General features: G+C 41.6%; 1 protein-coding gene across 2 annotated transcripts in view; it reads left to right on the forward strand.

Moving 5' to 3' along the window:
• Positions 1 to 12,531, forward strand: part of tmtc2b (transmembrane O-mannosyltransferase targeting cadherins 2b) — an 81,405-nt gene that overhangs the window by 32,015 nt on the left and 36,859 nt on the right. For both annotated transcript variants that reach the window (XM_063480121.1, XM_063480122.1), the window contains exon 2: positions 3,380 to 3,956. In XM_063480121.1, the coding sequence (XP_063336191.1) occupies positions 3,380 to 3,956 (577 nt within the window). The remainder of the gene's footprint in view (positions 1 to 3,379; positions 3,957 to 12,531) is intronic.

Below are 12,531 nucleotides of genomic sequence, written 5' to 3' on the forward strand. Positions count from 1 at the left end.
TCTCAAATTCATTGAGTACTTGTCATCAGGATTTTCCCTTTACATGTCCTTGGATTTCAATCTCCTTTTTAATATCCAGGCTCGTCTCCTATGTGCTGCTTAGTCTCTGAACCATAAAGAGCCAATCAATCTTGAATTTTCGATGGCCTTTTAACGTGGAATCCTGCAGTCATTAGATGTGGCTATTTTTCTCCAACCTGCTTCTTCTGCATTCTTATTACACATGAAATTGTTCCAGTAGCTCTTCTCTCTTGATCTGCCTAAGAGAGTAAGGAGATGGGGAGATTTCTCATGGATATGCTGCTTTTATTCTGGGTTTATAATTGCATTGTGTGGTCATAGCAGACCTCTCCCAAGGCCAGTAGTCCACTCATCTTTAATATGTAATTTGTAACCAAACCCATGATAATAATCTTTGCATATTTCCAAAACACAGCATCAAAATGGGATTTTTCCCTGGCTCATGACCCCTCGACCATATCTCACAAAATTCAGCCTTGTAGGTTCTGCAGACAGGTAGACACACAAACAAAAGTAGGGCCTTTTTTTCTTTCTTTCCAAGTCGACCATGAACAAAGAGTCTTTGACAAACCAGAAGGACTGACTGATGTATACGAGAATCGGTCAGTGCCCCGGCTCAGCTTTCAGAAGTGGTGTGAGAATGGAAATGATAATTTTTGTAAAGCGATGAGGAGGAGTTAGTCAGGCATGTGATATAAACAGACTCCATGCTGTCTTTATTTTCTCAGTTCAGCGGGATCACACACACATTCTTGTTTTGGTGACCTTACACTTTTCTAAAACTATTGAGTTTAGGAAATGTTTTTAACATCTCTCAGGTTTCTAGTTTCACCACAATTATTCCAATTGGTTGCAGCATGCGTAGTAGAACACACACTCCAGGCTCACGAGCCTTATACAACAGCCTTTTTCTTCTTGTTAAATATTTCATGCTGTGCAAGTAAACACGCCGTTTCGTAAATAATCAAAAACTTTGCTCATATAAAAAAACAAATCTCAACAGGGATAAAAGTGCAGTTTCTGACATGACCCTCTGTTTCAGTCCACATTCTGACAAGAAAACAAATGTGACAGATTCAAGCACGTGAATGAGATCCAGACAACTTGTGGAGGAATTGAGGATGGTAGCCAGAAGCAGATGATTGAGAAAGAGTAATGGGAGGTAGAAAGGTTTTTCTGAGGCTTCTCTTGTTAGTGGCCACATGATCCGTCTGTTCCTTCGGGAGTCAGAGTACAGGCTGGCGGTTGGAGGAGGAATGTGCTCTCGGCTGGAAAAGGCTCGCAGTGCACAGAGAGGTCCTTCCTGCTGCCAGCTCTACCGAGGAATGGGCCCAGCCAACAACAGAAACTGAACCTTCCTCTCCAGCTGGCCTCTTAGCTGGTACAGCAATGGGGCTTCGTGATGATGATGACGACAACAAGCAGTGGATTTATAATTAGAAATACACCGGAGAAACTGACCGTATCCATACTGCAAATGTGTTCATTTAGTTGGGCATGTCTGTGTAGTTGTTGCAAAGTGGATTGTGATGTCACACCTCCTCTTTCTCTGTATTCCTCGATTCCCTGCTTGTTGACCGCAGTGTGTTAGGTGTTCACTTGCCTCTGTGACATATAAGAAAGAGACAATCTGAGAAGTGAGCCCTGGCACGGTGGACTCAGTGGGTCTTTGCCTGCCTCACATCGGCTTCTGTCTGTGCTTTGCTGCCAGAAAAATCTGGTGTGGTTTTGAGGCGATATATATTCTATCTGGCCTCTTTGGCTCCACCGCACTATGCAATGGAAAAAGAGTACACTCTATCCAGAATGGCTTTGAGATGTAATTGAACCATAATGCCTCTTATGTGAGCATTTTGCAGAGGAATGAAGATCTCGCTTGACAAATGGGCCAGAGAAAACAAACTGGCGTATCTGAAGTATAGAGTTGGGCTACTGACTCGTGAGCCTGCTTCTTCAGTCTGACTGGAGAAGATTGAAAAAAATCCAGTCATTTGTCTGCTGACATCCAAGGCATTTCTATTATATCCCTGTTGATTATTTCCATGCCCTTTCCAACATCCTGTAGCCTGTAGTATTTGTTTCCTTAGATCCATCATAGGTGGAGCTATTTCTGCTCACCGGTTTCACAGAGACTGGGTGATGGATCATTTTGTGATTTGGTGAATGCTGAAGTGCCCACTGCACCTCACCAAACTTCTCATGAGCTTTCTGCTATTGAGAGCTGGGCTTGTGCCAAGGTGAAGTGTTCTGCTTAAAGTCTCTGAGTGGCCGAGGAAGCAGTTCATTACCTTTGAGACAACTGGGTTTTTTTATACATAAATTCTTCTCAAATTTGTGTTTATTTTAATCATACATTTAAAAAAACTGCTTGTCATGAGGTGTTGAACACTCCGTCTCACCTTCTCCCATCTGTTGTGACATTAATCGTGTGTTAATTGTTACTACCGTGAGGAGAGACTACAATGGGGTGCACTTGGCTTGTTATCACTTGTCATGCACCACCTATCACATTTGCAATTACACCGCTATGTTTTTCGCTTTTTTTGATGTCTTTGGTTTTTTTGGGTTGTTTTTTTTTAAGAGTCGATAAATCATCAGCAGATAAAAAGCAGCAGAGGTTTGACGAGCTGTCAGACACTTTGTAGTGTGACAGAAGAGATAGAAAATCAGTTTACATCTATATAAGGACTCCCGTAGGGAGAAATGTGCCTTCCTTTCCCCCTTACTTGACCCCTGTCGGCCGTGCCCACAACCACTGACACACAGCTTGTGGCTAATGTAGCAGCATTAGGATAGGTCATGTAGGTTCAACCCTGTCAGGGGATGTCTAACTGGTCTTTTATTTGGTGGCCACGGCTGCCAGCAGAGGCCAAAATTACACATTAAATGTTTTAATTTGTACTTACTCATGGACACTTACCTCGATTTTTTTAAAAATCTGTTCCTTCGGTTTCTGCAGCAGAAATTGAACTGGTGTCGTCTCAGTCTACCTTATTTCTTAACTTCAGAAAATTACACACCGGATGTCTGTATTTGTGGGTTTGGGTGTGGCTCTCTTGCTTAAATCCCAAAGTGGTGGTGGCAAAGATGCCCAGTACTTAAAGTTCGCCGTTTGATTTTCTGTGTGTGAATGCCACATGACCACACGTGCAGGCCTTGCCCGTAGAAACCCACGGCAGCAAATAATGTCTTTAGTTGTCACACGTTTGTTGAATGTCAGAGACCAGTAGTCTTTGTAGTAGTCAACGCAGCGTTCAGATCAAATATTGATTGATCTGTCCGTGTAGAGAACTATTTTCTTGTTTTGTTGCAATCAGAAGTTCTTGTCTGACCATTTTTTCTCTCTCTCTCTTTGCAGCCGTGCAATTAAGACCAATCAGGACCTGCTTCCAGAGACGCCCTGGACAAACATCTTCTACGATGATTTCTGGGGCACCTTACTCACACACAGCGGCAGCCATAAGTCTTACCGACCCCTGTGTACCCTCTCCTTCCGCCTTAATCATGCTGTGGGTGGGCTGGAGCCTTGGGGTTACCACCTGGTTAATGTGGTCCTCCATGGGGCTGTGACAGGCCTGTTTACCTCACTCGCCCGCCTGCTGCTCGGAGGAGGGCTGTGGAGCCTACTGGCTGGCTTGCTCTTCGCCTCTCACCCAATTCACACCGAGGCAGTGGCAGGTGTCGTCGGCCGAGCCGATGAAGGTGCCGCCCTTTTCTTCTTGCTGTCCCTGCTGTGTTACATACGTCACTGTAGGCTGCGGGGGCGTGCTGGGTCCTGGCGGCTCGTGGCCTGGTTCCTTGGTAGCTTGGGTTGCGCCGCGTGCAGCATGCTCTGGAAGGAGCTCGGAGTAACCGTTCTGGCTGTATCAGCGCTGTATGACGTCTGCGTTTTCCACAGGCTCAAACTGCGACAGATCATCGTGCTCCTTTACAAGGTAAACTATTTGTTCTGTTGGAGCTTTTTGGTCATTTATGTTTGCAAAACAAGGTAAGCCTTTTAAAAGTGAAGTCCATGTTTAATCTGAACTGGGCTGCCCCCTTCCATATCGTCGCTTTGTGCAGTGATTCAGAAGGATCACTCAGTGCTCCTCTTATGTTTAAATCGCTCCCTGAAAGCCCTGATCTGAGCTTGCTGTTAAAGCTGATTGTTAATGTAAGATGTCACCACACTGAACCTAATTTTAGACAAATTATTATTATCATGTTAATGTCTTCATGATGGAAATTACTTATTTTAACAGAGGAAAAACATTTTAGAACTTTGATCCTGGAGGTTTGATCTGCTTAGATCTGTAACGCTCACGCTGTTACAAGCTGGTAATCGAGATTAAGGACAAATCTAAGCTTGAGCTGAACTCGGGGTCAGAATGATTAGCAAATTACTAATCCTCTCACAAGTGGGCTGTTTTTATTTGATGGACATTGGAGGTTTTCTCCATTTTTCTGTGTGTGTGTGTGTGTGTGTCTGTGTCTGTGTATTCAGATGGCGTGCAGTGATAAAAAGAGATGGAAATGAAAATATTTTTCAGGAGAAACAGCTGAGATAACAAAAAGCGATGGTCATTTTATATTTCCTTGTCGCCTTTGAAGCATCCAGCCATTAAGAAGCCCTTTTCCCCCAACAGCTCCTGTCAGAAGTATTTACTATTTGCTGTCTACTTCCTGTGACATCCCTGAATCCCTACCCATCATCACAAATTCAATGAGACATGTGCACAGATGTGACAAAAGTGTTCCAGAGGAGCCAATGAAAGGGGATCTCTCTTTTGGAAATGCTGTGTGGTAAGGAGGGACTGTGGTCAGCAAGGCTGTATGTAAAACATAAGACAGACAGATGAAACGATAAAAAGCAAAGAAGAAAATGAGAAGCCTCTCCTTTTTAGTGTGCAGCATAGTCTAAAACACGCACTACTGATGGTTGCGGGACTCTAGCTTCATTTCCAAGCTGTCTTCTCATGATTTAAGCCTTATCAGACTCCCGGTGTTGTCTGGAATATTGCCCATCCATTGCGGCAGGCAGACAGACCTTCTAATGGCTTGTCAGGCATGGCTAGACCAGAAAGGAAACAGGGCCAAAAGGGCTGCAGGAGATGATGCCTCAAAGCTGACAGTTTTTCTACTTTTGATTGAAAGTCCAAAAACCCTGCTGATCCAATTGTCTTTGCAGGAAAAAAAAATCCACTGGAACATAGTTACAGTTCTGGCACAGTGCAGGCCCTATAGATTTCTTTCATGGTTTGCCATCATGGTCAGCTAAATTGGCAAACATCACCGGGGTCAGATATGTTCGGCTACTGCGCTGCTCATCCAGCGTAGCTTCTGTAGCTCGGTGTGTTGCCAAAGTGCTTGACATAAAAATGTTTCAAACTTTTTACAGATATTAAACTAGAATAAGAGTAATGTATTTCTTTGAAGTAAACAAGGTTGCAAAATTAAAAAGAGAAGTGTTAAGATTTTTCTGCAGCATGTGTTTCTTTGTTTTTGCAGGAAATGACAAATAAAGGCCGTCTGTCCCATTGCTATTACTTTGTCTTAATTGGTGCTGAGCCAGTCAGAGACATGTAAAATGGAAATACAAGGTTTTTTATCAGCTCTATAAAAGAGGACACGCCTGTGTAATGCTGCTACAATGGGTGTGGTGTGGTGTGTCAGCTTTTCTCAGTACTAAAGTGTTTATTTTTACTGTAGCTGTCATAACAGAATACAAGGCTGAATTGACGTCACATCTGTGATTTGCTTCAAAGATTGTCTTGCAGTTGCCGTTGTTTTTCAAGAATTGCAAAGCCACTTAAAAGTATGCAATTTATTAACAGTAAACTTTGCCCGAGTATCCTCGTGGTGTTTGAATCATTCAGATCACCTTTCTTTAAAGCAGTGTCACGGGTGCTCAGTAACTCAGTTTGATGTCGAAACAGCTTAAAACTGGTATGAAAAAATAACAGATATTTGCAAGACAAAGAGAAGTCAGGTCGCAGTGGGTTATTGTGCATTGAGGAGACAAATAAGGAGCTGTGGGCTGTCAGGCACACTGGGAAAACAAAGTTTTTTTGAGGCAAGACTGTAAAAAAAGCATATTTTTTGGAAGTGAGTTTGCTTGATTTTCCTAACTTTAGCTGACAACCATCATTATCATAGCATATCATTTAGTCACACCACAGACAACATAAAAGCAAGAACAGCCAGAGACCTGTCATCATCACTTCAATCATGTTAACTCGAGACATTTCCTTCTTATATGAACATCTGTGATGAAATGCTGTAGTACTGTATTCTCGTGAGTACGTATGTATGCGAGTCTCGTGACCCAATCGCTTACCCAAATGGCAAACAGTTCATTACTGCACCGTGTACATTTGTCTCTCTCTGTCTCCGTGGAGCGAGGCAGTCACTTTGAGTAACGGTACGTGAGGGGGACTTATTCCTCAGGGCGAGTTGAGCCTTCAGCCGCCCATATGAAATTTAAATTGTATACAGCGTTGCAAATGATGATCGCAGTGAAAATAAATACAGTTTGCGCTTTAAATTGCGGGTTGAGATTTATCAGGTGCTGAAAATCTGGCTGCTAACTACCCACAGTGGCACATTAATATTCTGTGATAAGAGGGAAACTAAAAAGCAAGAGAGAGGATCTGTCACCCTGTCCTGGCTTTTTCCATGTTTGATTTCAAGGAACTATTCTTCATTCAGGTTAAAGAGGCTGGCTCGGTGAATGACTGACACGCCGTAATGGGCGCTATATATTTTATCGCCAAGCTCCACTCAGCTGGAGTCATTTGACATTTAGTGTTGCTTATCTGATTGTGGCGCACAGTCAATTACATTAGAGTTTTATATCTGCTGCAAATCTCCCTTTGTGTCGTTGCGGCTTCTGTGTGCAGTTTAAAGACTGCAGGCAGTCGAAACTCGGAGCGTCACTGTAATTCCATGTAGGTTCATAACTCATCTCATCGAGACTTTGACTGCAGACTCTCTGCATACAAATCAGAGGCAGGAGCTAATGCATGGGTATTATCTTTACTGATTTTTTTTTTTCCTCGTAATGTGTTGAAATTTGCATAACAGATCTGGGTGCATGAGAATTATGTGCATATGATGCAATATGTAAAACTAGAGCTACTAGTGTCTTTTTCTCTGAGCCTCATAATATACTTCCTTTCTGATCGTGTATGTTCACAGATTGTCTCCTCCTGTAGTTTTGCCCCCCAAATAAAACACAGTTCTTTCTACCAGGCTTTGTGTATAGAAGCTGTTCCAGTGTCTTTAGTTTGGAACTAAAATGAACTTCTGGACACATTAACTGCTGTAAAACTCTGGATGTGGAAAAAGGGGTTATGCATATTTGTAATTCAATTGCTATTGCTTACCCACTTTCATACAAGAAAATAGGCTATTGCTGCTAAAGCTGGAAGTTGCAAGGGTTGATAAGCACGTAGAGAGCATATTTTTGCAATGTGCATAAAAAAAAATCTGCAAAGAGAGAAAACCTAAAGTTTAAATTCAAGTATTGTTCATGAATTTGATTTATTTGTCAATTCTACAGGCATCTTTTTTTTGGCTTTGTGCATTGTGAACATTGAATGTTTCACACATGTTGCATTTGGAGTGAAATCAAAGTGTAGGACTCTTTCTGCTTATATTGCTCGCTGCTCTGAAAGAAAGACAATGAAAGAGATTAGAGGGAAACAATATGCGCAGACAGTAATAAAAAAAACAAAACAGGTGTTGCATGAGCGTTGATGCCAGATTCATGGTATCTGCAGGCGTACCCCTCGTCCCATCGCCCTCACCTCCAGAATGTAACGTTGGATAAGCGGTTGTGAAAATGTCGAACTTACAGTTTGACATGTTTCTTTGAAGAATCTCGCCTTCCCCCCTTATTTTTCCTCCGTGCAGTCATTAGTCTTTGTGCGATTACTGTTGACTGTACCAACACTTACTGTCTTAATATCTGTCACTACTGCCTTCTGCCTACCTAATTAGTTCTTTCTAAGACGTGTGGTGTCTCCTAATACTAGAAAAAAAATGAAAAAAACCGTCATTAAATTGTTTACTCAAGTTGACCTTTACAGTGTTGATACTCACCAGTTGCTTTGTGCCTGATTAAAGCTTTTATGGCCATGTGTTGCTATGTATCCTGCTACTCCAAAGGCAATGAGTTTATAGCATTCAAATGTAACATAGTTGGCAGTGGCGCATGTTTGGTGTAACCACAGTTTATGTGGAAAAACGTGCTTTTTATGAGACTGTTTCCTGCACAGCGTCAGCTAATAGGCTCATTTTCAATAAGAGATACTGAAACGCAATTAAGTGTCCTAATTTAGCTGAGGAAGGAATGCTTTTTAATGTGATCTGACGAATTTATTCCATAGAATAATGCAATAAAGTGTTTGTTCATGGGACCTGGTGCTCTTTCTTTGTTAGCTCACCAATAAAATACATGTTTAGACAATTGAAGACAGTGAAACTGGCCTGTTTGCAAGTTCTAACAGTGGAGAGAAACAGGACCTGTTAGGCCATATACTTTTCCTTCATGAAATGCTTTTCTTTTTATTTAAGGGCCCATTTTTCTTCTCTTTGAATCATGGCCATATTAAACATGTCCTTATTTAACCAAAAACATAGTCTTGATGTTTTTTCACCTTCTTGAAAGTATGCTGTATGAGTATTTTATGCGCCTGAGTTCTTAAGGCCCCGACACTACTGATACGACTGTGTCAAGAGCAATCCTTTGGAGCTACGGTGTCGGAATCTGATGCTTTAAGAGTGTAAAATGGATAAAGAGGAATTGTCTTGGTGATGTCATGTCAATATTGCACAAGCGATAGCAACTCCCAAGTGCACAAGAGTTCAGCTACATCTTTAAAAGAAACATGAGACAGTCCTCTGCAGTCACTTTCAACATCTGACAACGAGACCACTGGAAAGTCATTTCTAAATGTAGGATGAGACCCAGCTGGCCCTTAGCGATTGTCAAAATCACAAGCATCATTTTTTCCTCACCTCCTGTTTTCTGTTCACACTTGTATGGTAAGTGCACAAGCATAAGGTGTGTGTGCATGGATGGAACGTGTCTGAAGGGTGAAAGTTTTCTCGGACTGAGTGCTCAGGTGTTGTGCAGGTGGTGGGTTCAGCAAGGCTTGACCTCATGAGACTGGAGGGGCACGTGGGAGATGTGAGGTCCGTGCACACGTACAGCATGTACACGTGTAGTGCGTGTCTACATGCCAGTTTGTGTATGAAACTTATAGAGCCTGTATACAAATGTGACATCCATACATACCCTTGCTGTGCATTAGAAACACAGCCCAGCCCATACATTTTACCTGGGGCTCCACAGATGCTCCTCCATGCTCTAATGGCTCCTGTCACAGTGTGATAGATGGAGCCTGGTGGGCTCAGCTAGTGCCCCCTGCCCTCACCCACCTGCTTCTCACGTGGGGAAATACATCCCCACTTCTGGTCTTGATTGGGAGACGGTTAATCGGAATCATAGATAATGTAAACATATTCATAGAAAACCAGGATTAGTGCTCAGGCTGCATAATTTATGATGTTAGTTGGACATTTGTGGGAAATAGTATTTTATTAAAGACATGAACTGCTTTTATAAGATTGTTGTTATTATACACCTGCCATCATATTAGCTTAGCTCAGCATAAGGACTAAAATAAAGAAATGGTTAGCTTAAATGTTAACCAGGAGAGAGTAATACATTGGAAAAACATAATTTGATCTCAAACAATAAGAGAATTAAAAACAAACAAAAATGTTACCAACTGAGCTTTAGAAGGGCTAACTTTGTTAGCTTTGACTTGAACCTTGACATCTTATTTCAGAAGGATTCCAAGTTAACCACTTGCTGAAATTGCATTTTGGTTTTGTTAACATTCTCATAGATGTTCTCATCCAACTCAGTGATGCCAATACATTTAATCAAAAGTCAGCATTCTTATTTAAAAAAAATAAAATACTGGAAGTGTTTGCTGATACCTCGTCTCTTTAACGCCAAAAAACAGCTCACATGCTAGCAGTGCAATATGAGATAAATTCCACACACAGACTACTGAGGCAGGCTTTCAGCCCTTGAATATCTTTCACTTCGGGCTAAAACGGTGCAAGTGCTACCACAGTGATGGAACCTGACTTTGGCTGGCTTTGGCTCAGCGTACTGATCATTAAATATAAGTGAACCTGACAGGCCCGTTGCCAGCGACAGCCAATATCGTGGCCCTGACTATGCTGACAAAAACAAAAAAGCAAAAGATTCATGCTGGTATAAAAACAGATGTGAAACAGTGCATGGGGCTTGAAATATTTCACACTGTCCCTTTCCTCGCTTCTTGCTGAAAACCATTTGTTCTTTTTGTTGCACGTCTCAGAATCGATAGCGGTATGTTATGTAAGACCTCGGCTCTAAAAAGGAACGTCCCACAGCACCAGTGTCCTACTCTATCCTTCAGCTGCATACGTCGCTTGTCTTAATGGAGATGTGGATGGATTTACTGTTCCTTCTGTTTTCCCAAAATTATTAAGCTTTCACAAGGGATAATTTATTCAGCCAGACGTATTACAGGGAGTCGCAGTGATGTAATTAACTTCAGTGTATTTGTTTTTTTGTTTTTTTTAATGTTTAGTCATTTAAAAAGCAAGCTGGCTCCTTCCTTAGATACAGTACAGTAAGGCTGACTGATACTTTAAAGTTTTGCAAACTATAGTTTCAGTACTGCTTGTTTCAGTTTTTATCCGTGGCTCCTATTTATGGATCCTTTTATGGTCTCAGCAAATCAACTGGCATATAAAATGAGTCAGCCAGAATTACATTTCGTCTAGACTTCCAGCTAACGTGCCGATATAAGTGGACTAGCATAACCCTCTGTAAGCCTTATATAGACACTTCATCTCATGTATTTTCTTGTTTTTGCCTCTCTTTGAAACGCTTGACTCAGTGTCGTTTAATTTAATTAGGGAAATTGAAAATGGTCACCAAAAATGACACCCCTCAGTTTTACATATAATATAGTTGTTTACAAAAGCGCTTTGTTTTCAGAGGTTTTGTGAGGTATGGTTATGCAAAACAATCAAATCACAGTCAAAATATAAAATGTGGAATGGCTCAGAGTGGTGTGGCAGGTTTACAGTACTCCTGGGAAATTTTCTCAAGTGAGTTGTTTGTATTCTTAGTACAGTAAATACAGCTTTTAGGAAGTCTAATCAAAACAAGTGTAATCAGATATCCAGGAAACTTTAAACTGCTGCCATAAATAAAATCATTCACATGCATAACCTGGGCAGCTTGCCACCGTACACAAACTGAAGCAGGAGAAACAAATGACATGAGGTCCAAATCTAGGATTATCAGCGTGGGCGTTCCAAGTAAGATGGACAAGAACTGATGAGAAACTGTGCATCTGCAAAAGAGGAAGAGGGCTGAAATGTGTTAGAAGTGTTAAAGAAGAGCGATGGTAATGGATGCGACAGCCAAGGGACAAAGACGAAGACCCCGGGTCTACTGAAGATCATTTAGGATGTAGAGTCTGTGTGAGATACTTCTGCTGGATGGCCTGTCGCTACCCATGAGCCTTCAATCACTGGATGCTATTTAGGAATACACCCAGACACCAGGCTGGTGATATTGAACTCATCAAATCAGTCAGTCATGAAGGATCCCTCTGGGCATTTTCAAACCATGCAAATCATGTTTTCTTTTAGGGTTTGGGGGGTTTTCCTCATCCCCAAAGTCATGTTGCATTAAAAGTCACACACCTGCACATAAGACCAAAATAATGTTTTATCTGCACTAACGTCATAAGATAAAACTGTAGGTGAAATTCATCCTCTAAAAGATGCATAAAGATGACATCGTGGAGTCTGAAGAACAGATTGTTTCAGCTTTTCACTCCCAAACTACTCCAGTAAACTTTTCTCTCTTTTTTGATCTAATTATGTCCGTTTAGAGCTGCTGTTCTCCTCTCAGATTATATGCTCAGCTAGTATTGAAACAAAGAGTTTCATGTGGAGCCAGGGAGTTTTCTTCCAGTGTGCTGAATTTGTGATTAAGCACATGCAGATTGTTGGGCATGCTAACGCAGCCAAGTGTTGCTCTTCAGCTGTTTGCCCTCATTTCTTGCTGTTCTCTCTAATAATCTCCCATTCCTTCTTGTTTAGCTGCTGAGTTGCAGGGGTTTTTTGTCCTTAAACATTCAGTCATACGTTTGGTGTGGATGGAATCTGGCCCACACCCAGTTCTAGTTTCTCTGTAATGACACACTGGATTGATTGTTGCAGTGGTAAAGCCAAGCCACATTGAACGATCCATCAGTTGTAAACATGGGTTCAGATTGTGAGACGAAGCCTCTTCAACAATGTGATTTGTATTGAGGCTTCAATGGATTAAAGATACCTTTAGAACGTGTTAACTTAGCTGTAAAATATGTAATATCTTAAATCTTTATATTGCAAAAGAGATGTCAAACCTGTCTGGTTTCTGTGCCAGCACATCTGTGAATTTTT

Source organism: Pelmatolapia mariae, linkage group LG7 (assembly GCF_036321145.2).
Source record: "Pelmatolapia mariae isolate MD_Pm_ZW linkage group LG7, Pm_UMD_F_2, whole genome shotgun sequence".
In the NCBI taxonomy this organism is placed as follows: domain Eukaryota; kingdom Metazoa; phylum Chordata; class Actinopteri; order Cichliformes; family Cichlidae; genus Pelmatolapia; species Pelmatolapia mariae.